Source organism: Prionailurus bengalensis, chromosome A2 (genome assembly GCF_016509475.1).
Source record: "Prionailurus bengalensis isolate Pbe53 chromosome A2, Fcat_Pben_1.1_paternal_pri, whole genome shotgun sequence".
NCBI lineage: Eukaryota > Metazoa > Chordata > Mammalia > Carnivora > Felidae > Prionailurus > Prionailurus bengalensis.
Window position 1 is genome coordinate 46,394,554 of NC_057348.1, and position 24,958 is coordinate 46,419,511.

General features: G+C 41.4%; 1 protein-coding gene across 6 annotated transcripts in view; it reads left to right on the forward strand.

Moving 5' to 3' along the window:
* The window catches only part of ITPR1 (inositol 1,4,5-trisphosphate receptor type 1), a 328,207-nt gene that overhangs the window by 20,858 nt on the left and 282,391 nt on the right, over window positions 1-24,958 (forward strand). For all 6 annotated transcript variants that reach the window (XM_043587979.1, XM_043587980.1, XM_043587982.1 and 3 more), the window contains exons 3-4: window positions 1,138-1,245; window positions 6,398-6,468. In XM_043587979.1, the coding sequence (XP_043443914.1) occupies window positions 1,154-1,245; window positions 6,398-6,468 (163 nt within the window). In that variant the 5' untranslated portion in view covers window positions 1,138-1,153. The remainder of the gene's footprint in view (window positions 1-1,137; window positions 1,246-6,397; window positions 6,469-24,958) is intronic.

Consider the following 24,958-nt stretch of genomic DNA (forward strand, 5'->3'; position numbering starts at 1 on the left):
ACTTTTCCACGCCATTACAAGTCTTGTGGCTTTGCAGGTGAATGATTTCTAGCTGGGGAGCTGGAGTAAAGACTTGGAGAAGATGCTTAAGAGGCTCTGGGTTTGGAGGAGAGATTCTGGAAAGACTCGGTTTACTCCATGCATCTACATCAGATGCCTGAGGAAGCCATGGGGTGTTAGCTGGGGTCCACACCAGCGCACTGTTTTCCCACATAACTGAGCTTGTTTTTTAAATGTCAAAATTTTTATAATTGGCTCCCACTCCTCAATATTTATGGCCCTCATGAAAGCTGTGCCTATGAGTCATGTCAATATTTTTGTTGGTGTGTGTGTATGTGGTGTGTGTGTGTGTGTGTGTGTGTGTAATGATTTCTGGGCTGTGGAGAGATTTCCTGGAACTTAAGAGTCTTTTCTAGGACTGCCCCTAACTACCCATTATGTATTCCTGACCAGGGTTCTTACCTGACCTGAGCCATCTTATTCTTACCTGCAGGGTTTGGACCAGGTGCTAAGATCCTTTCTCCCCAAGTGTTTGGGTGAAGGGTAAGAAGGGTAAAAGAAGGAAAGAAATTGAAATAGCATTTGGATGAAGTGGGTACAGTTGTTGAATTTTTAAAAGGCCACTGGAGGTTTGTGGTATTTGTTACTAGGTTTCCTTTTATTAATTTTGTTGCTTTGGTACCTCAGTACAGGCACAGCCAGACCCAAGTTTTATACCAGGTGTTTCCTTCTGACTTCACATTGCCTGAGGCAGATTGAATATGTTAATGTTTCATAAGTCAGACTTTCCAACTCCTTAATCACTGCAGAGTTGTTGGCTGACTTCCATGCAGTCTTTATATTCACTATTCATTATCGAGGGTCCTCAATTTGTAGAGTTGGATTTGGGTGTGGTTTTGTTAGAAACCAGCGTTATTGTGGTTGGAATATCCTGAAATAAATGATATATGGAAAAAAATGTTGTTGCATATGTCCTTGCTTGGCTCATTTAATTGCCTGCCTGTCACACTCTCGTTTAAATTTGACTTTTAAGTAGGGCGCTTAGGAAAGTTGAGCTAAGCCAACTCTCAGTGACTCTTTTCCCCCCTCTGAGCATTTCTTTCCTTCTAATAACGTTGCATATTTTACTTTGTCTAGGCTTTTCGAGAAAGACATGTCTGACAAGATGTCTAGTTTCCTACATATTGGAGACATTTGTTCTTTGTACGCGGAAGGATCGACAAATGGATTTATTAGCACCTTGGGGTAAGAGTGCCTGATTTCTTGTGTTGCAGGTTTTGTTTAAGACCTCATAATGCCAGCTTAAAAACTGATTTTTCTAAGATAAGAATGTTACTATTTGACTTGGCTTTTCTAGGAGCATTTGGAATCATAATACCAAATCTCAGGTTAGCCAAGTTTACCTCTTACACAAAAGTACTGTTTTCTTGTCAGTTCTGGAAGAGCAAAATCTGATTAATTAGGACTCTTACAATTCAGAATTTACTATAATTTCCTATTCACATACAAGGGAGAATCATAAGGGGAAAAGTGCGAAGTGTATGGGATAAAATTTTAATACTATTTAATACAGATCTGAAAGAAATGCTTTTTAGCTTTCATAAAAACTCTTATTTTCTTTGTTTTTTAAAGTTTATTTATTTATTTGTGAGAGAGTGCGCACGCACAAGCAGGGAGGGGCAGAGAGAGAGAGAGAGAGAGAGGGACAGAATCCAAAGCAGACTCCAGACTCGAAGCTGTCAGCATAGAGCCCAAGAGGGGAGCCCAAGAGGGCTCAGACTCATGAACTGTGAGATCATGACCTGAGCCAAAGTCGGATCCTTAACCAAAGCCATCCAGGCACCACACAGTTGTTATTTTCAAATGCTAACTTACTTGTCATTTAAGCGAAGACTAGCACTTCTTGGATGCTTATCTCTTTTCTTTGAAGTATAACCTTTTCCTAGTTTACTTATTTATTTATTTTCTTTTTAAATTTTTAAATATTTGTTTATTTTTTTATTTTTTTTTTTTTTTAAATTTTTTTTTCCAACGTTTATTTATTTTTGGGACAGAGAGAGACAGAGCATGAACGGGGGAGGGGCAGAGAGAGAGGGAGACACAGAATCGGAAACAGGCTCCAGGCTCTGAGCCATCAGCCCAGAGCCTGATGCGGGGCTCGAACTCCCGGACCGCGAGATCGTGACCTGGCTGAAGTCGGACGCTCAACCGACTGCGCCACCCAGGCGCCCCAATATTTGTTTATTTTTGAGAGAGAGAGCATGAATAGGCTAGGGGCAGAGAGAGGGGGAGACACAGGATCTGAAACAGGCTCTGGGCTCTGCCTACAGCCCAGGGGCCTGAACTCCCCAATGTGGGGCTTGAACTCCCCAAGTGCAAGATCATGACCTGAGCAAAGTGAGACGCTTAAATGACTGAGCCACCCAGGCGCCCCTAACCTTTCCTATTTTAAATTGATGTACGCATTTGAGGGGCACCTGGGTGGCTCCGTTGGTTAAGCGTCTGACTTCAGCTCAGGTCATGATCTCACAGCTTGTGAGTTCAAGCCCTGCATGGGGCTGTGTGTTGACAGCTCAGAGCCTGGAACCTGCTTCAGATTCTGTCTCCCTCTCTCTCTGTCCCTCCCCCGCTCACACTCTCGTCTCTCATAGATGAATAAACGCTAAAAAATTAAAAAAAAAAATAAATTGCTGTACGCATTTGAAAATTACATATTGCACAAAGTTCTGTAAATAAGATTTTTGTTCTTTTGTGATTTCTTCAATTTTTACCCAACTTGTAAGAGTGTAACTACATTCCATAATGTCCTTATTGGATGATCTTCTCCCTTTTCCTCCTCCCATTGTCTGCAAGAGGAAATGAGAAGTGAAATAGCCCCAAAGGCAGAGAGAAGCAGAATGGAGAATCAAGATGGTTAACTCCAGAAGACAAAGGAATGGTCTTGATTGTCTTTGTGTAGAAAGTAGTTAGGCCCCAGGGTGGAATTGTTGAATTTGGCAGGAGCTGATCTCAAATGGGGGAAGGAAAGCCAACAGCTTCTCCAAGAACCTTATTCTTATAGCAGCCAGAACCTCTCTTTTAATAACAGCTATTATTGAAAGCATGCTTGTTCTCTGGTATTTGTGCAGAATGGATATTCTCAGGCTGTCATTCAGGTCACTCTAGCCTCAAGGAACAAGTTACTTCAGATGTAGAATCTTAGTTAGCTCAGTTGGACCTTGTTGTAGAAAATGTTTGTTTTCAAAAGTCATCTTGATCACCAAACAGTGTTTGTCAGTTCTTACTTTTCTTAACCTCTCTATACCAGAGACCCACCCTTCACAACTTCTCTTCCGTGGCTTTTGGCTAAGAGGCCTTCCTGTTTGTGCGTCTCCAATTGCCCATTTTCTCTTCTTGGCTGAGTCCTTCCTTTTTCTGTTCCTCATGCTTGAATCTTGGATCCTCTGCTTATTTCCCAGCGATGGTAATAAATAGGAGTAACCCCTTACAGGAGTCCTATGGATGTTTATAGCACTGTGCTCCGTACTGTATATACATCTTGCCTTTAATCCCCAAACACCTCTTTAGAGTGAGCATTATTATTATTCCTCTTTATGGAGGCAAAAACCTCTGAGCTTCTGAGAGGTGAAGTCATCTGCTCAAGGTTTCACAGCTGTGAACAAACAACCTTGACTCCAGGACCAGTGCTCTTAGCAGTTGCCTTGAGAGGGGTAGACTTTGCATTCCCTACCTTTCCTGACAATCCGTGTTGTCAGGCAGAATCGGCTCATCACCCTCCTCGCTGTCTGCCCACAGCTCTTACTCCTGTGGATGCCTTATTAAACCCCAACCCCACCTTATGCCTCATCTCCTCTCTATGGCCCTGATTTCTTTTAATGGTGCCATTGCCCTTCCAGTCACCCAGGCTTACTTCCAGTTGATAGCTGAGCCCACTTGTGGCAGCCCCTGAAATCTTAGTGCTGCCTTTCCCTTTGTCCTTTTCTTTGAGAGCGTCCCTTCTTAGAATTTTTATGAGGTACGAATTCTTTGCTTTATAAGAGTTTCCCTCAGGTATTATAAACAAATTAATTATAAGGTTCCTTCTCACTTTTTCTTAAAATTTTTTTTAGTATTCATTTTTGAGACAGAGACAGAGCACAGGTGGGGAAGGGGCAGAGAGAGAGGAAGACACAGAATCTGAAGTAGGCTCTAGGCTCTGAGCTGTCATCACAGAGCCCGACGCGGGGCTGGAACCCATGAACTGTGAGATCATGACATGAGTGGAGGTCAGACACTTAACTGACTGAGCCATCCAGGTGCCCCTCCTTCCTTTTTCTCTAATGTGAAGATGGCCCATTTTGAATTTTGGGCTCTACTACTTACCTCAGATGAGTTTTTCCTTGCTTCAAAATGGACTTGGAAAATAAAGTTTGGCCTTCTTCTTCCTTTTAATATTTGTTAACATTTATGGGGTACTAGTTGTGAATGACAGTGAATGACCACCAGTTCTTGTAGAACTTGGCATTCTAACTCCCCAGTCACATTCCATTTATACAGATGGCAGTTATCTCCCACCTGGCTCTCTTGACTCACTGAGCTTTAGAACTTGAATCGGACCTTGGAGAGTCGGGGTGTGTGCACATGCTGTGTAGAGGTGTGCTGCAGAATCACCTGAGGAACTTGTTAAAAATAGAAGTTCTTGGGTCCCATCCCGGAACACAACTTTAGTAGGCCTGGGTATGATAGGGACCTGGTATCAATATATTTTATAAACAAATGGAAAGTCTGATGAACATATCCCTATTTGAGAATCCTTGAGCCCAACTCTTTGAGTTTTACATATAAAGGAACTGAGACCAGGAGGAATCAAGTAATGTAGTCACAGTCAAGCTGCTAGTAGATGGCAAAGTACCATCTTCAATTCATTTGTCTTCTGGCTTAGCCTGGGGCCCTTTCTCCTACCCCTTGTCCTTGTTTGAGAACTTGATGAGTATTTAACCCAGCTGTACATTAAATTCCAAGCCACTCCCCCAGTTCACACATTATATCAGTTCTGGTGGCATTACTGTATTTACATTCATAGGGGCTCCAGGTGGGAGTTGGAAATGTGCACATTCTGGTCGATTTTTGCATAAAAGCTCAAGCCATTGACCACACTGTTGCTCTTCTTGATGGAGAAAGGTCTTGCGTCTTAGAGCTGAGGCAAGCTGCTGGTGGGCTACTCTAGTCACTTTGATTCACCCACTTTGATGCACCGAGCACCTTGCCTGGGCAGGAAGATGTACTAGGCTTGGGCATCTTTTGGATCGCACACATTTCTCTGCCCCCAGGGAGCTCATAGCCTCCTGCACCTTTTGTGCTTCAGTCCAGTGAGGTAGGGAAGACAGGAGGAGAGGCAGGGAATTCCTGGTCCAGGACAGGCTTGGCAGGGAGACCTTCATGGAGAAGATGAGGGCTCTGAGTCAGTCTTGAAAAACGGTCCAGGAGGGGAAGTGGAATTTTGGAGGAAGCAGTGGTAAGAGAAAGGCTGGCTAATGGTACCTTGCTTTTGGGAAAAAGCAGCACAGACAAATGGAAGAAACCCTGGAAATCCATAGTATATTAGCTGGGTGCAAGTTCTGCAGTCACTTGGAAATGACCAATACTAGTGTTAGGAACTTGGATAAATCACTTAAACTTCTCACTCTCAATTTGCTCATCTGTTCAAAACACACAGTATTTTAAATAGGTTCTTCTAAAAGAATCGTGTAAGTTCGATTGGTCAGTCTGGATTTCTAAATACAGGGTCTGTATATAATTGCAGGCTGGTTATTTATAACTTTTTGTACTGTTCCCCACCTCTATTTCAATTTCCAGTAGTTCCATATGACTGTCTGCTAGCAGCTTCTCAGATGGCCTCAGGCACAATTAGTTCCTGACTGAATTTTGTTGTCCTTTCTCTTCGAGCCCTTAGATTGGATTCTCTTCATTAGTTTGCCTTTGTGGCTCCTGTGTTAGCCTTGAGCTCCCTAAGGGCAGGGCCTGGTTCATATTTGTCCTCACACCCCATAGCCCAGCATTGTGCCTGGCACCAAATGGGCCCCTCATCCACCATGAGTTGAATGCACTCACCCCTTGCTATCCCTCCTGACTTCAGCATTACTGCATGTTGTGCTCAAATCCATCATGGACGTGGTTAAGGGAAAAGAGCCATAGAAAATAGGAGGTTCATGTATGCATTGCAGAAGCACAACCTGGGATTGTGGATTAGGTTTAGCTCCCTGCATGGGAAACCTCTCGTGTAAACAGCTCCCTGGCAGGAGAACATGGCCATATAAGTTTTGCACAGGAGCAGCCCTGGATGTACAATTTTTGCATAGTGCTTAGGTTTTATTTTCTTAGACTTGGCCTCATAGAATGTTTATCTTTGTCTTCATAGCCTGGTTGACGATCGTTGTGTTGTACAGCCAGAAGCTGGGGACCTTAATAATCCACCCAAGAAATTCAGAGGTAAGTTGATGACCTTCCTGGAATGGGTACCCTGCTTTAATTGAAAATTCAGCAAGTGTGTTGCTGTGTGTGTGTGTGTGTGTGTGTGTGTGCGCGCGCGCGCGCACGGTTGCTTATGCAGATGTGAGTTTAATAAGCAGTTGTAGGTTAATTTGCTTACATTTTTTTTAAAAGTATGATTTCAAGTCCAAGCTTTGTGACCTTTTGAAAATGCCTAAATAAGTTGAACGTCAAGATTGGAATGGCTTTTATTAGAGCCTTCATGTGTATATTGAATACATGTTGGTCAGTGTAAATTCAGCTTAAACGTTTACATTTGTGCAAGTATGTCCCTGAACAGGATTTATCGATCTGGTCACAAGGAACATGTGTCATTGAAGCAGATCTCGCTCTGCCTTAGAGGCTCTGGTATTTCTAGATGCTTCAACCTGGAGTGAGGAGTTCTTGATTATTGCACTTATTTTTTGAAGTAAAAGACCTCCACATGACAGCCTTACTACCAGTAGCTCGCCACCACTCCTGGCTTGCTTTTCTTTTTTCTTTTCTTTTCTTTTCTTTTCTTTTCTTTTCTTTTCTTTTCTTTTCTTTTCTTTTCTTTTCTTTTCTTTTCTTTTCTTTTCTTTTCTTTTCTTTTCTTTTCTTTCTTTTTGTTTTTGAATGTTTATTTTTGAGAGAGAGCGTGCGAGCAGGGGAAGGACAGAGAGAGACTGAGACAAAGAATCCGAAGTAGGCTCCAGGCTCTGAGCTGTCAGCATAGAACCCAATGTGGGACTTGAAGTCATAAACCACGAGATCATGACCTGAGCCTAAATTAGACACTTAACTAATTGAGCCACCCAGGTACCCCCTGGCTTTTTAAGCCTCTTACATTTGTTATTTTCCTCCCAAGGTAGTTTACTTTTATTCCAGAAGGTGTTTAAAATATAATTGGTATGTTAAGATGATAAACATTTTGTTTTTCTTTCTTGTTTTTGTGGTTTGTAGTTCTCAACTCTAGCTGCATAGAAATATCTGGGAGAGATATACAATTAAACGGATACTTAGGGCCCTGCTCCAGACCAATCAAATGAATCTTGGAAGGTTGTGGCCTGGGCACGGGCATTTTTTTAAGCTTCCCAAGTGATTTCTTTACATTTATTTTGAGAGAGAGAGCACGCGCGTGCACGCATGACAGCGTGTGTGTGTGTGTGTGTGTGTGTGTGTGTGTGTGTGAGTGTGTGTGTGTGTGTGTGTGTGAGAGAGAGAGAGAGAGAGAGAGAGAGAGAGAGAGAGCACGAGCGGGGGAGGAAAAGAGACAGAGACAGAGAGACTGACTACCAAGTAGGCTCCACGCTGTCAGTGCAGAGTCTGATGCAGGGCTCTAACTCATGAACTGTGAGATGATGAGCTGAGATCAAGAGTGAGGTGCTTAACCGAGTGAACCACCAGGTGCCCCCACAAGTGTTTTTTTTTTTTTTTTTAATGATGAACTGGGGTTGGGGCTCCTGGATGGGTCAGTCGCTTGAGTGTCTAACTTCAGTACAGGTCATGATCCGAAGGCTTTTGAGTTCTAGCCCCACATCAGACTCTGTGCTGACAGCTCAGCTTGGAGCCTGCTTGGATTCTGTGTGTCCCTCTCTCTCTCTGCTCCTCCCCTGCTTGTGCTCTGTTGGTCTTCTGTCTCTCTCAAAAATAAATAAACATTAAAAAAAATACTGACCTCGGGTTGAGAACCCATTGGGTCACTATATGACTCTTGGCCTTGATCCCAAAGGGCTCAGACCTTGCCATTTTCAGGTTACATCATTTGAGTTATGAGTTCTTATTGTTGGTAGATGTAGAAACTGTAGTGATATAGCAACTGTTTGGATAAAAGCTAAAGGACTTAGAATAAAATAGAAGGCAGATGTTCAGATGGAGAGAAGGATTTAGAGATGTTTAGTGTTGAGCTGCCTCCAGTTGGCATGAGACTATCAGGAGAATGTTTTCACCTGGGAGGTTGGGGGGCAGGAGGGAAGACTATTGAAAAAAAAGTGTTGGCATATGCCCCTGTGACAGGATCCTGAGGCAGCTCTGGCCTCAGTGGCCTTTTATTTTCAACCCTTCATCCATGACTTTTTCAGAACAGAATCCTGAATGTAGCAGAAATGAAAGATTTGATCTAATAGTCATAAGCCAGTTACTTATAGGAATAATTCTCTATACTGAATAATAAAATATGCCTCAGTTTATCTTTTAACAGGGTCAAGCTCAGTGGACTCAGTGCCAGGTGCTGTGCTAAGGGCTTTGCTAAATTTTTAGCTCCTGGATTGGTCTGTCCGCCCTGTGAGGGGACTGAAGCCCTCTATGGTTGATGTTAAGTATCTTGTCTGGGGTCACATACCTGAGGATGGATGGAGCAGGAGCTGTAGTTCTCAACTTTGGCTGCACAGTCAGTTGTGGGACTTTGAAAAGTAATAATGTCTGAGTCCCACACTCAGGGATTCTCATTTAATTTGGCATTATTATTATTATTATTATTTTTTAAAAGCTTCCCGGGTGTTTCTCCTGTGTAGCCAAGGTCAAGAACCACTGCTAATGTAGCCTAGGCTATAAACCACTGGCTTTATTACTTAAGAGTGAGCTGGTTGAAGTGTGGCTTTGCAGTTGGAGCCAAATGCAGGGAGCTCATTGCTAGTGTGAGCTCTATCCCACTCTGCACGCAGGCCGTGATAGCTGGGAAAGGAACCTTGAGAAAGATGTTAATGCCTTGTACAAATTTAACCAGTGGCTATTTGAATATAGGTTTAGAATGTTAAATAGGACCATACCCACAGGAAGTCAGAAGACATATTTGTTTTCCTGGCACTAGGGTAAAAGTGCTTGTGCTTAGATAGGTATCTGGTGGCCGATTTGAAGGGGCTGTTTGGAGATAAAAATGACAATCTGATAGAGGCCACTTGGAAAGAACCAAACTTTGTTTATGGCCTGGCCTGGTTCTACAGGTAGTCACATGACAGCAACTTGATAAGTTGACTACTTTTCCTCATAAATTAAAAATAAAGGTTTCTAGGTTGTGAGGTGCTTTGCACTTGTGGGAAAATCCGGTTCAAAACAAGCTTTGCTGCAGGCTTTTCAAATGTGGGTCAGGACTGCCTGAATTCCTTTTGCTGCACTGGAGGGCCCCTGCACGCAGGTGAGGGGCCCAGGCAGAGTGCCAGGAAGATCTCCTCCACCTTGGAATCTGGGCGAGGATTTAAACACTTTCCAAAGCAGCCCTTCAATTCTGATGCAGCATTCTTTGAAAAAAGATTTTTTTTTCCCCTAAAATGAAGAAACAGATTTCTCTTTTGGAAGGGATTATTGCCTTTCCAAATACAAGTGCTTTTTGAAGTTGAAGCCATTTTGATGTTTAGAAATTGTGCATAGGGCATTTGGGCAATTTGGAGGCATTTCTAGTCCATTTCCTTGCCGTGCCATTACACCGTGGAGTTTAACAAACACATATGGAAAAGTGAGATGCTGGCAAGCAGCCGGATGGGATGATGGAGTCTTTATCTGAGCAATCAGCAGAGCTACATTTAGTCATTCGGATTTGTTGTTGCTTCCATTGTTTCCTTGCCAAGTTATTTCCTATATTGAGAACCATCATAACCTGTTCTTAAGTAAATGGAAACCGAAGGCCTATTTATGTAATGCTCCCTGTGGCTTCTGACTTGGGGTTTTTAATTTTGTGGGCTCCTCTTAAAGTCTGCTACTCTAGTGATTAATATTATAGGCCCTAGGATCAGGCTTTCTGGGTTCACATTTATGTTCTAATTCTTAGCTGTGTGACCCTGGACAAAATGTTTAAGCTTGGTTTTCTGTGAAGCTTGGTTTTCTCATCTGTAAAATGGGAGATTATATGAGTCGGTACCTCATACGGTTACCGTGAAGATTAAGTGTGTGTTTCAAATTTAGCAGTGACGGAGCCTGCCCTTGAGTTAAGGACAGAGTAAGCTTTATTTACTCCTATCTTTTCATTCCTGGTACTTCTTACAGAGGTTAGTGCTCATAAATGTTGGCAGAAGGGCATCCTATATATGAATCCTTTAACGATATGAAAATAATTATTGTTTGTCTTTTTGTGTTTAAATGCTTTTGTGAGTAGGGGTTTGCACAGGGACCCAATGGCTTAGGTTTGAGTCCCAGGGTTCCTGTATGCAAGCTAAGTGACCTTGATAGATTACTTAATTTTTCTAAGCTTGTTTCCTCACCTATAATATGGGGGAAGAGAATTCCTTCCCTTTAAAGGTAATAGGATCGATGATAATAAGGGTAAAGAACCAATCAGAGTACTTGGTTGATACCTAAGACCTGTTCAGTGACTGATAGCTATTATTTTTCATAGTAGATGCAAAAGAATTAAAATCTTGATACACTTGCTTCTTCCTGATAGGTAAAAGTACATTACCAAGTAAATTGCTTTTGTGGTGATTCCCTTGAATATATCTCCTGCCCGGAACTTCATCAGTAGGAAGAGAGGATTGGGTGCACATCTGTTTCACGAAAATTTTACAAGCTTCTTTGATTATCCAAAAGAATTTTGGACAATATCCCTTGTCCTCTAGGTGATGAGAAGAGCTGAAAAGTAGAATAATTCAGTTACTTTAGCCCTTTAGTTAATATAGTACCATTTTAAAGTGGAAGTGTCCATGGCAAGTAAGACAGAATCTCTTTTCTTGCTGGTTTGTGTTGGCTTTGCCTGTGATCTTGAAAGAAGGAAGACAAACATTAGATTGAAACCGGCAATAGAAACTTTGTGGTTAGAGAATTCCTTTCTTGAGATGATGTTTTCCTCTTCCACCCCCACCCACCCCTTCCCCCTACTAAATATAACAGCATCTTCTCTAAAGAAAAGAAGGAAATTAACTACCATTCTTATTTTGATCCTACAATCTTTGCTGTTTTAAATGTAACCTCCAGGGGTGTTGGAGGAGCAACAAGGTCTGGGGTTTTCCGGAAATAAGGTAGGTGTTAGTATTGAACACGCTATTTATTGTGTAATCTGCTTTTTCAGAATGGGGCGATGGTAAAGTTCTTACCCTCAAAACTTGATCTTCTCCATTCAGTTCAAGAGGCCAATCTTTTTTTTTTTTTTTAACATTTATTTTCGAGAGAGAGAGAGAGAGAGAGAGACAGACAAAGTGCAAGCAGGGGAGGGGCAGAGAGAGAGGGAGATACAGAATCTGAAGCAGGCTCCAGCCTCTGAGCTGTCAGCACAGAGCCTGATGAGGGGCTTGAACTGACAAACTGTGAGATCATGACCTGAGCCGAAGTTGGACGCTTAACCAACTGAATCACCCAGGCGCCCCTTGACTTAATGTGTTTTTAACTACATCCAGGACAAGTTATCTTCGGGTATATTGTATATATGCATATGTGGGATATGCAACATGTTACCTACAGCTTGATGTGAGTCCTGTCTGTACTGAGAGCGAAGGTCTGGTCGGAGCAGGTATAACCTGATTCCTGGGCATCTCCAAGTTGACTGACAGCTCTAGATTGCTCAGCAAGTGTCCTGCTTAGCAGTGAAAGCCTGGAATCACAGTCTCCAGATCATACTGGGAAGAAGTCTATGTTGCTTGGCTATGACAAGCCAGTCTTGGACCTAAAGCTTGGCCATGAATTTGAAGGTCAGGCTTGTGGCTTTGTCACATTTACTGTTGTTTTCCACAGTCCCAGTGTGCTTGCACTGTGCCAGCCCACCTGTTAGGGGAGTTGTGGACTTAGGATGTCTTGATGGAGAGAAAGTGCTTTCATATCACACGCCACCCCCCAGTGGTTTTGAAAGGGGCTTCAAATAAGAATGGCATTTTTCATGGTCGGGTGATAAGTATTTAAGTAGCAGTGACCCGCTTACCTGATCATTGTTTACCTGTGTTTAGGTGGAGGTAGGCAGTGGTTCTTAGCCCTTGTGGGAAAACTAAGACTGAAGTAAAGAGCATCATCTTATCTGAGAGCCAGTTTCCAGACCAGTATCTGCTGCCAACTGCTATGGTAATTTGAGGCAATCATTCCCTCTCTGCAGGCCTCAGTTTTTCTATCTGTTAAGTGGAATGTAGGCGAAGTGACTTCCAAGATCTCTTTCAGCTCGGAACTTTGTGATTGGTGCCAGAAACAAGCCAGTTAACATTTCACAAGAGAGCATTGATGTTCAGGAGTCTGGTGCTGTCCAGAAGTAGGTTTTTATTTCTTTGGGACTGCAGATATCCTTTGATCAGATACGACAAAAGGATGGAAACAGCCAGGCCTTACTCTGAGGCCAGATGGGGACACAGCCCGGTCTTGGGTCACAAAGGTCTCTGGACTAGGGTGACCATAACAAACTCACTGGCTTAGCTTTCTTTCAAACCACCCTCCTTTGCTGCACGTTGCCTTAATTGTTGCTAGGCAACATTTTTTTTTCTTTTGGCAAAGCATTGAAGGAATGAACCCATATCTTAGTTTTAAATACCCACATGCAAAGGGGAAGGCCTAACTTAAAATTTGTTTGTTCTTTTGATTCTAATCCATGATGGGCCTCTCACAGTGGGGGTAAAGGACTTAGTTTCTGCCTGTCTTGTAAAATAAGGCAGAAAAACCCCTCTACTTGAGGTGCTTGTCAAGTATATATGCTTTGAGGCATATTGAAGGTTTTGGGTGTGCATGCGCCTGCGTGGAGCTGCTTTGTAGGAAAGTCGCTTTTGTGTTCACAAAATCAATTCAAATTTAATAAAAAGATTAGTAGGTTTTTTATAATCTTCATTTCAGATTTACCAGCTTATCTCAATCTTGCACCAACAGACTCCATTCAAAGGGAACAACACTGTAATTTATATCCATTCCCCAGGCAACATAGAATGCTCACAGTGTGTCACACATTCACTGGGATGATGCCTGCTGCTTGATTATGCTGGAGTCCCACACACTGCTGCATGTGTCCCTCACTGGATTTCTGCCTACTTGCTCAAAGCTTTGAGCTGCTTGTCTGAAGGCTCTGGGGCATCCTGCACATGGGCACAAGAGAGCTTGTGCTTACTCTGATGCCCTGGATTGCTTCCTATGCTATCTGAGTGATGCATGGAAATTAGACCTCGGACCCCTGTTTTTATATTCGTTTACACGTAATAATTGATTTACTAATGGAGAACAGCTTTCAGCTCCAATGCAGAAAACACTTGCATTGCAATGGGAATGTTGACCTTGTCATGTAATTCAATCTCAATATTGCTGTTGTGGCTTCCTCCATTGAGGGCAAAATTGATTGGGACAGCAAGCAAGTGTAATGGGGTCATATTGTCACACTGTTACATGGTTTTCCTGAAAGTACAACATAGTGGTTGATGAAAGACTTTTTCTTAAGGGAAAGGCTTTTATTATCCTGTCTTCAGAGCATTGATGAAGATATGTGGTGAATCACTTGAGCTTAAGATAACTCATTTTTCTTTCTTTCTTTCTTTCTTTCTTTCTTTCTTTCTTTCTTTCTTTCTTTTTTTTTTTTTTTTTGACAGATATGGAAATTAGATTTAGGAAAACTCCTGGGGTCAAAGAAAAATTCTGTATCAAAATTGGTATTGGGACACAGTCTGGGTTTCCACACACACTATCTTTTAGGCTGCTGTGTTTGGGCCATAGATTTAAGAAGCATTTTTTTTCCCCATTACCTTCTATATTTAATGGTATTGTCTTTTCTGTAAATAAGAGTGAATAGCTTGTATAGTGCATATGTACATTAATTAGCTCAATCTATTTAATTTATATCATTACCTTTATATGCATTAATCTGTTTGACCCTCGTAATAACCCCATAAGGCAGCTATAGTTAACCTTCTACAGGTGAGGCTGCTGAAGCACAGTGTGTTGAATGTCTGGTCCAGGATTAGCTAGGTAGAAGTTCGCATACCCAGGCTTTGAACCCAGACAATCTGATATCAGAAACCCCCCCCTAATACCTACCGTAAACTGTTTTTAGAAGGGAACCAGTCTTTGGGGCACCTGGGTGGCTCAGTCAGTTAAGTGTCCGACTTCGGCTTTAGGTCATGATCTCACAGTTCCTGGGTTCAGGCCCCGCATCGGGCTCTGTGCTGACAGCTCAGAACCTGGAGCCTGCTTCAGATTCTGTGTCTCCCTCTCTCTGCCCCTCCCTCCCCCACGTGTGCACTCTCTCTCTCTCTCTCTCTTTCTCTCAAAAATAAATAAAATGTAAGGAAAAAAAAATTTAGAAGGGGACCAGTCTTCAAAGTTTTTTTTTTCAACATTTTTTTTTAATTTATTTATTTTTTTAATTTTTGGGACAGAGAGAAACAGAGCATGAACGGGGGAGGGGCAGAGAGAGAGGGAGACACAGCATCGGAAACAGGCTCCAGGCTCCAAGCCATCAGCCCAGAGCCCGATGCGGGGCTCGAACTCACGGAGCGCGAGATCGTGACCTGGCTGAAGTCGGACGCTTAACCGACTGCGCCACCCAGGCGCCCCAAGAAGGGGACCAGTCTTCAAATATTCCTTCACTAAATTGCTGGTTTCTTGCTCAGGTTCCTCCTCTATTACCCCAAAATAAGTCCTTCTGAGATGAGCTGACAGGAACAAATGTCTACATACTAGAGGTGGTACTAGCTAGCTGCCTGCTTAACAACCTGGACTATAATATTTATCACAGCTGTTTTCTATTTTTGTCTCCATAGCTAGATTTTGGAGCATCTGGAGGGACCACATCTTACCCTGCACTTCTGGCCCAGTGCCTGGTGTAATGTCGGTCCTTTTTTTCAAAGCTGGTTGGGGAAGAATTCATGTTTTTTCCTGAAAAGGTTTTCACTTTTCCCATTGCTACCAGTGTTTCTGCTAGTGACATTTTAGGTCAACAAGTGATTTTTTTTTTTTTTTTTTTTTTTTTTTTTTTTTTTTTTTTTTTACAGGGGTGCCTTGTACTGTTTTATCACCTCTCTCCACATTACCTGAGTCTGGTCTTCTGAAAAGATTTTTTTTTTATAGTTGACTTGTCTTCTCCTGGAGTAGTGGACTGACCCTACCTTCTGAGCGTACTTCCTCTTTGACCCCCAGTGTTTGATCTCTTTTCTCTCTCTGATGCCTATGGTTTTGAGATTCCTTGCCTTCACTAAATTCATGATCAAGAAAAAGATGTGGTTAAAGATCTTCCTCTTTTGTGCCTGGCCTCTTGGTAGGCTCATGGCCTACTTTTCTTCTTGACTGTTGAAACACCCCTGTGGTGTGGTAGGTGGTATTTATCCCCATTTTACAGTTGGGCACCCCAAGCCCAGAAAGGACCTGTAATCAAGCTAGACTCAGGATTTGAACCCACATCTGGAGGGCTAGAAAGTCTCCACTGAACCACTCCAGTGAATAGATCTGTGCTGCTCAGGAAACATTTGGGGCCTCTTACCAAGTCCTGGGTTCCACATTTAAGAGGCATATTGCTCAGTGGGAATAAAGCTCAAGGAGGAGTAACTAGAAGGAAGGGTCACAAAATGATTGCATTCATGTTGCCCAATGAGTAATGGAGGAAACTTAAGACATTTTAGACCAGCTTAAGAATTTCTCACCTAAGCTCCTACAATGACCTCCTTGCTTGTTGCTGCATTTCCCTCTTTGCCTGTTTTGAATGTGGGGGCCCCCCACTCTGATGCAGTGTTGCCTGCAGCCAGAGGAATCTGTGCAAATCTGATGGTGTCATTGGCTGGGTGGAGCCCTGGGTTGTTCCCTAGTTGTGCTTAGGATATACAACGTACTTCCAGGGTTCACAGGGCCCTGCATGAGTCACTCTGCTTACCTCTCAGCCTCATCTGCAGTCCCACGCTACGTCCTGTGCTCCCGCCAAACTGATTTATTTCTTCCTGGCAGTCACTGTGCTTGCTCTACCCTTTGGGCCTTTGCATGCCCTTTTTCTTCTCGCTGAAATGATCTCCCCATCTCTGTCCTTCCTCTTGGGTTCCCCAGTCCCCCTAATGCCCACCCATCCTTCAGACCTCATACATTCCCTCTGAAGTATCTTCACTGGCCTCTTGTGTGCACTTAAGCTGCTCCTCCTTTTCAAAGACTCTGAAGCCAGACTTCTTGGGTTTGACTCTCACCTCTGCGTTTTGCTGATCATGTCCCCTTGGACCCATTATGTACCCTCTCAGTACCTCTGTTTCCTCATCTTGAAAATGGGGCTATGATTCTATGTGTCTCCTAGTGTATTGGGGAGGATCAAAGGAGCCAGTCCATGTTAAGTACTTAAAGGAGCAGCTGGCCTCTATTACATGCTATAAAACTCTTTGCTGTTATTGCTGGTTTATGACTTCACTCCTACCCAGCTCTATCTTAACTGAGGTTAGGAATGAGGCCTGTCTCCCCTAAGGTTTTGCACAGGTCCTGGCCTATAGTAGGCTCTTAGATATTTGTAGAATAAATGAAAAGAGCCCTCTAAGGCATTGCTTCTGAAACTTGAATGTGTATAGAATCCACTAGGGGATCTTGTTAAAAATGCAGATTCTGATTGTGTAGGTCTGGGGTGAGGCCTGAGATTCTACCATTTCTGAGTGGCTGCCATTCTCTTGCAAGGCTCTAAGGACCAGTTGTCAATCTTCCCTTAATTTAGGGCTGTCATATGGAAGACGGATGTCCTGAGCTCAGAACAATAATAGAGAATTAGGGCCAGCAGATAAAAGTGACCAGAGTCAGAGTTTCGGATTTAAGGAACTTGCTTCTGATTATAAGTGCCAAACAATTGCTCAAGGAAGAGGCCTGCTTCAAATGATTGAGTTTCCTCTCATTCAAAGGGGACTAACCATTTGTCAGGGATTTTGAAGAGGGAATTTCATTTTGGGGACAGAGGTTAGGTAGATGATCCCATTTGACCATAAGTGTCTGTTTTCCCACCAAAGAACCCAGCTGTTTTTTCTGTTTTGCTTCCTGTGGAAGCCTTGTGGTTGGGGGCGTTGGGTCAGCAAACAGCTGGGGAGAGGACAGATACACTCTCCAACTGAGGAACTCTCAGGGATCCAATGTGTTCAGTCCAACCAGCAGATAACATTGCAAAGTAGTGGAAAGATGAAATTATTGAATATTGGAAAAGCTGAATGAATACAAAAACCAAAAATCTGAGTTAAACTCCTGCAGAATCTGATTTTAATGACTGTGAGGTATGGTGGGGAGGCCATGGAAGGTAGTGGTTAGGAGGGCTGGCTCTGGAGTCAGAGGTGGGGTCAAGTTCCTACTCTACCTCTTAATTAGCTGAGTGACCATGGGCAATGACTTAATCTCTCTAAACCTTACTTCTCCAGCTGGTTACTATGGTTAATAATAGTATGGAACTGATTGAATTATTTTAGGCTGATGTGGTGTGTGCATATAGCAGAGTTAGCAACATGCTGAGCACAACCTAAGCACTCTGGAAGTGGTAGTCAAGTAGCTGTCATGACTAAATCTGCAATTAGCAGCTCTCAGGACATTTTTTATGAAGATCACACCTAGCCCTTGCCTTGTTTAACCATGATATGTTTGTTTTAAAATTTGAGTATGTGGATTATACAAAGGTATCTACAACCACACTTTGACCTTTCTGAATTTCTTAGATTTTTATTGGCTTTGCCTCATAATCAAGAGGGAGCTCTAGAGCTTGTGACCTTTTGAAGGGAAGCCATGAGGCCTTTTTTTCCAACTTGCACAAGCCTTGACCAGAGCTTCAGTTACTGATGGCGCATTTGCTCCAGATGGTAATCCTGCCTTATGTATAAAATTACAAGGCTAGCTGGGAGAGGAAGTTGTGTTTATCTTAACCCAAGCAGCAGGCATTCCAGCCACTCTTGACAGACAGGAGGAAGATATTGCCAATCTGCTGTTTTCCTGAAAGTCCTCTACCCCCACCCCCATGTGTTGTAAGTTTGGAGGGGTTCTTGCCAGTTAGCCTGCAGAGTGACATTCTCCCTGTCTTTGAGGACAGTTTAATTCTGAGGAGGAGGGATGAACCACTGGCTGCTTCCTTGGTCCTGTCAGCCAAGGCAGAGGAACCTCTAAGGCGAGAGGCCAGCATGACTCCTATAGAAGGCAAAAACTGTGCTTGTGTCCATGGGCACTGGTTTGGGGAAATAAGTAGAAAGTGGCCATAGGTGTGGGGAGAAGAATTTGTCCCTTCAAAGACTCAGTGTTTTTTTCCTTTACAAAGCAATAGCTGGAGATCAGTGCAGGAAAAACTCCAATTTGAGCAGTTGTAATAATTGAGAAAATAAATTGGGCAATTATTCCTCTTTTTTTAAATTTTAAAAGTTCCTTTTTTCATCTGGTATTTTTCCGGGTACATTTGAGTTCCAATTTGGGTGCTTCTGAAATGTCTTGATGTTTTGTGCTGCTAAAATTACATGTGTCTAAAAATGTTATCAGTGATGACACTTCTATATAAGCTCACTTGGACTTATGCTAGCAAATTTCTGTGACTGAGGTCCTCCCCCCTCCCCCCAACCATTCCCAGGAACATAGCATTTCAGGTAGAAGTAAGAAATAGAATAATCCAGCCTAGGTCTAGCCATCTAGTGGAGGCCTATCTCTGGAGAACTTTGCCTCAGTTTTGTCGACAAAGAATACTGGAGTTTTGTTGCCATAGTTTCAGTGAAAAATTTGACCTTAGCTACAATAACATACAGTTAGAAAGAACTAGCTAATCGGTTTTCTAAAATTAGTGTTCTCTAGTACATAAACCAGTAGGAACAGAGTATTTAATTAAATATTATACAAGAATATAAAAACCCGAGGGAATGCAGTCCCTTGATCTGGGCAGGGGGAGGGAGGAAACCCATAATCGTGCTTTACTGCTCTCTTATTAGCTAGAAGAACTTTTTTTTTCTTTCTTCTTTTTTTTTAATGTTAGCTTTGACTTTATTTTCAGATCTCTTGGGGATGAATATATAATGCTTGTTGAGACAGCAAAACAACATTCAACATTATTTCCAGTTGTCCCCTACAGGGTACAGACTAACAAGGCAAGAGGGGAAAGTGATGTTGGCTGGGACCCTAACAAGGATACTTGGGGGTAATCTTGTAGTTTGTGCTTGTTGAGAAGCAGAGGCATTTCGAAAGTTATTTCCTGTCTGAAATCTGGATCTTTTTGAGCATGGAGAGTCTAGATTCTTGTTCCTTTGAACACTTAATGTGTGAATAAGGAAACAGTGCCTCCCTATTGGCCCCTTATCCCGAGTTCTGAGTATAATTGTGTTCTCCTTCCTGCAGCCCTACAGTCCATCAAATTGTTGAGCCCTGACTTAGCCCCAAGCAATGATCTGCATTTAGATTATGTAAAATTTGACCTCCCTTGTCACCCACCTATTAAGAATCCCTGTAATAGCTCATCATTTTGGTGATGGCTGAAAATGTTACCAATATTGTGCTTACTCAGAAAGTTGTGGTACTAGTTATTGAGTGAAGTAGGTTTCAGGTTTTGTGGTTTCAGGACATGTATTCCAGTCTCTAGTTGACCTTCTTGTCTAATTTTTCATCACCTGCTGTGGATGCTGTGAAGGTACAATGGAGTTAATTTGTTTGCCAGGTGTTTTATTGATTGAGAACATTGTTAAGGCTCTTCTGGAACTTTCATCTTTCTCCTTGTCAATTACATCTTGATAAATGTTCTCTTTCAATTTCATTTTTATTTCAAGATTTTTTTTCTTTTACCTTAAACGAATTGATTAGTTAAGAGAATTTGAAGTGTGGGGCATTACTAAAGGGAATACAGAGTTTCTCCACTTGACTTTTTTCACCATTTTGCGTGTTTCTGTACTGGCATCTTAACTATTCCGATGGAAAATATGTCCTTGGCAAGACTCTTAGAAACACAGTCCCAGAGGTCATTGGATTGTGCAAGCTTCTTGACTATTTATAAGGTCATCTACCTGAACAAATACAAATGGTCCCTGCCCTTAAGGAATTAGCAGTCCTATGAGGAGAGATGAGTGAGAACTACTTTGAGGATTATCCTTGGAAAATGTTGAATCCTACACATGTTTTTATTGCCCTGATGTTCATTGTTTTCGTCTATTCCGTCAGTTCACTGTGCCCAAATAATTTGAATTCATCTTAATAATAGCTTAGGGGAAAAAAATGCAGTTAGAGAGCTTGCTGGAAAAGCAACAGCATGCATTTTAAAGTACTTCTGGTTGACCTGGCTTTCACTACCCATTTGTCCTCAGGCCCTTGCATTAGTATGGATAATTGAGTTGATGATACTTAGCAAATATCATTAAAGAGTTTGGATGTGGCAGGCTGGTTGGTGGCAGAGTGAACTAGTCAGGACTGTATTCCAGGTGATAGCCAGCTTGAACTAGCTTTAACAAAAAGGGGACTTTTACTGGCTAAAACAGTCCTGACTGAACAACTGAATTGTATGAAGGGCAGGGATGCAGCAAGGACCTAGGATAGACCCATTTTGGGCACTGAGTCCCTTCAGCAGCCTGTGTCTGTCTGTGGTCATTTCCTGTCTGCACGTCTTCTAATTTGTTCTTGTCCTGTTCTCATCTAGTTTGGGTGTCAGGGTTATGCTACCCTCTCAAAACTAGTTGTCAAGTGTTTGTTATTTTTCTGTTCTCTGGGAGAGTTTCTGTAGTGTTGGAATTACCTGTTCCTATAGTGCTTGGTAAGTAAAGCAGTCTTGGCCATATGTTTTCTTTTTCTTTTTTTCTTTTTTATTAAAAAATTTTTAATGTTTATTCTAAAGAGAGAGAGAGCAGGGGAGGGCAGAGAGAGAGGGAGACACAGAATCCCATTTAGGCTCCAAGCTCTGAGCTGTCAGCACAGAGCCCAACATGGGGCTTGAACCCACGAACGGTGAAATCATGGCCTGAGCTGAAGTTAGGAGGCCCAAATGACTCAGCCACCAAGGTGCCCGCCGGCCTTATGTTTTCATTATGGCAAGATTAACTACTGATACTGTTTCTTTAAAGGGTTACTTATTCTTGGCTCAGTTTTGTAAGTTGTACGTGTCTAGAAATTTACCCAATGTTATTTAAGTTTTCTAATCTGTAATATCCTCCTATTATGTTGTTAATTCCTTAAGTGTCTGGTTTGGTCCCTGTGGTAGGCTTAAGAAGGCCCCCTTTTCACCCCCATGTCCACTTTGTAATCCCTACAACCTGTGTACATTACCTTAATTGGTAAAAGGGGCTTCACAGATGTGATTAAATTAAGGCTCTTGGGAGGATTTTCCTGGATTTCCAGGTGTGGCTGATGTAATCACAAGGTCCTTAAAGGAGGGAAGCCGGAGGATTAGAGTTAGTAGTGGGACACATGGGGATGGAAGCAGCAGGTTGGAGTGATGTGGCTCTGTGCCGAGCAGTGCAGGAAGTTGGAAAAGGCAAGGAAATGGATTTTCCCTCCGAAGACTCCAGAAAAAATACCGCCCTGGCGACACTTTGATTTTAGATGTCACGACATTAAGAGAAACGATTTGTGTTGCTTTAAGCCACCCAGTTTTTGGTAATGTGTTACAGCATCAATGGCAACATTACTATGATAATATTCCCAATATTGTTCATTTCTGTGTTCTTTTTTTCTGTGTAAGTATTGACACATGTTTTGCTGTCTTACTAGTCTTCAGATAACAAAATTTGGCTGTATTGATTTCATTGTAAGTTGGTTTTGAAGTTCCTTAATTACTGCCCGTTATTATTTTCTTGCTCCTATCTTCTTTGGGTTTATTTTGCTCTTGCTTTACTACTCTCTTAAGCTGGAAAATCAACTTTGAGTCTTGAGCCGTTCTCAAATTGTAATGTAAGCGTCTAAAGCTTTAAGTTGCTTTTAAACATGGTTGCGTCCATGTACTTTGGTTGCATCCTACATATATTGATATGTATTTTTTACTCTATTGAGTTCTGAATATTATATTTGCCATCATTTCTTGTATGTATGCGTTATTTAGAAGTGTTTTATATTTCCACTTACATGGAGTGTAAGTGTACATTCTAGTTCTTATTTAAAAAAATGTTTTACAAGTTCTATGTTGGTCAGACAATAACTGTATCAGATCAGTTTTTTATGGCTGGAGAGGCTTGCTTTATGGGTTTAGCATGTGACCAATTTTTATACATGTTCCACTGTGTTTCAGAGAATATGAATTTTCCATTTCTGGGGTGCAGTAAATTTTCTATATGAATCCATTTGGTTTTTTGTTTGTTTGCTTGATCTATCAATTGTTGAAAGACATTTGTTAAAATTTCCCACTGTTAATTTTTGGGGGTTGTGAAACTATTCTACATCCTCATTATGATGGTGGTTATATAGTATATGTATGTGTTAAAACTCATAGAACTGTATACCAAAGAAAAAAGTGAACTTTACTGTATGTAAACATTTTTTAAACACTTAAAAATTTCCCGCCATGAAAGTGGATTTGCAATCTTGCCTTCTAGTTGGTGAGTTTTTTGTTTGTTTTTTGTTTTTAGCTTACCGAAGTTAGGTCACTAAAAGCTAACTAACACCTGTAAAATTGTTAACTTACTGGTGAACTAAACATTCTGTAATTATGTAGGGAACATTTTTTTTCTGTTTTATGCCTTGGCGTCTCTTCTGTTTACTAGCATATGCACACCTGAATTGGTTTGTTTGTTAGTATTTATTTGGTGTAGTTTTTTCTTTACATTAACTTTTGAATTGTCATTATGTGTTAGAGATCTCTCATAAACACACATAACCAGATTTTTAAAACTATTCTGACCATTTTTGTTAATTAGAATCTCCAGTTCATATACATTTGTTGTAATTACTGATGGTATTGGATTTACAGTCTTAGTTTGTGTTTTTCTTTTTTACCTCAAAAATTTTTTCTGTTTTTTCCCTTTTTTGCCTTCCTTATGTTTCATGGAAGCCTTTTATTGTTCTCCATTCCACTTTTTTCCTTTTCCTAGCTGGAGGGTTATACTTTATATGTTCATTATAGTACTTACTCTGATAGTTTAGTGTGTGTTTAATTAAGCCTAATATTAATAACTATCATTCTTTTTCTGCTACACTGTGAGGACCCTAGAACATTGTAAGGCCTTTTCACTCTCTGTTTGTATATGCTGTTTGTAATGTTAGTATTTTCTTTAAACTTGCATATTAGATATGATTTTGTTTTACATTGTCATTTTTTTGTATAGTTTTTTTAAATTTATGCATTTTGCAAGTGAGCGAGCATGAATGGGCATGGGGCAGAGAAAGAGGGAGAGAGGGAATCCCAAGCAGGCTCTGTGCTGTTAGCTCTGAGCCTGATGTGGGTCTCGATCTCAAAGCAGTGAGGTCATGATGAGAGCCAAAATCATGAGTTGGACACTTGACTGAGCCACCCAGTAGCCGCTACATTGTCATTTCTGAAATTGACTTATATTTTTAGTTACATTTACCAGACTTTTTATCTGGGATAGTTATCTTTCTGCCTGAAGAACATCTTAGATAACTTAGAATGTCTGTTAGTGGTAAATTCTCTTTATTTGAAAATACTCGCTTGTTTGTGTGAAAATATCACTTTTATTCTCAAGTGATAGTTTTGCTTGGTATAGAATTTAGGTGGATAGGTACTTTCTCTCAACATCTCAGTTTTTTGTTTGTTTTTTTTTTTGTTTTATTTTTTTAAGAGTTTCATTTTTGCTGTTAAAAAAAATTATTGACAGGGGCACCTGGGTGGCTCAGCTGGTTAAGTGGCCAACTCTTGATTTCAGCTCAGGTCATGATCTCATGGTTCATAAGGTCAAGCCCTGCATCTGGCTCTGAGCTGACAGCATGGAGTCTGCTTGGGATTCTCTCTCTGCCCCTCCCACTTCATGCTCTTTCTCTCTCTCTGTCTCTCAAAAATAAGCATTAAAAAAAAATTAGTTGACAGAGACTTGATTCTTGATCTCTGTGGTTGACTTTAGGACCTTCTGTTGGCCTTTGATTTTCTTCAGTTTTAATGGTGGGAGTCCAGGTAGTGATTTGTTGTCATGTATTTTACATATTTGTTAGATTCCTAAACTTGAGGTTGCTTTTTTGGCTAACAGTCATGGAAAATTTTGAGGCTTTATTGGAATACTCCTTTCCCTGGTCAGTTACCTTCTGGAACTTGTGGTAGGCTGTGTGTTCCTTAACCTCATTATCTTTTCCATCTTTGCTCTTTATGCTGCACTCTGGGTGATTTCTTCTAATCTATCATTCTTTATCCTGTTTTAATTTCTTCTTTGAGAGTTTAATTTCAGTTATATTTTTCATTTTTAAAAGTTCTATTTGTGTGTTCTAAAAATGTTTGTTCATTCTCATGCTTCCATATTTTGAAGTCTCTATTTTGTTTCCTGTTACATAAAAACTATAGTTTAAAAATACTCAATCTCTAAAAATGCCAGTAGGTAAAATCTCTGCAGATGTTACTCTATTTTCTATAGTGACTTGTTCTAAAAATGGTGTCTTATTTCCCTCCGTGTTTTGTAATTTTGATTATTCGCTTGTGTTTCTTGGAATGTCATCTGGGAATTCTTTGAGGCCTGTGTTAAAGCTGTATTCCTCCAGTGAAAAGTCATTTCTT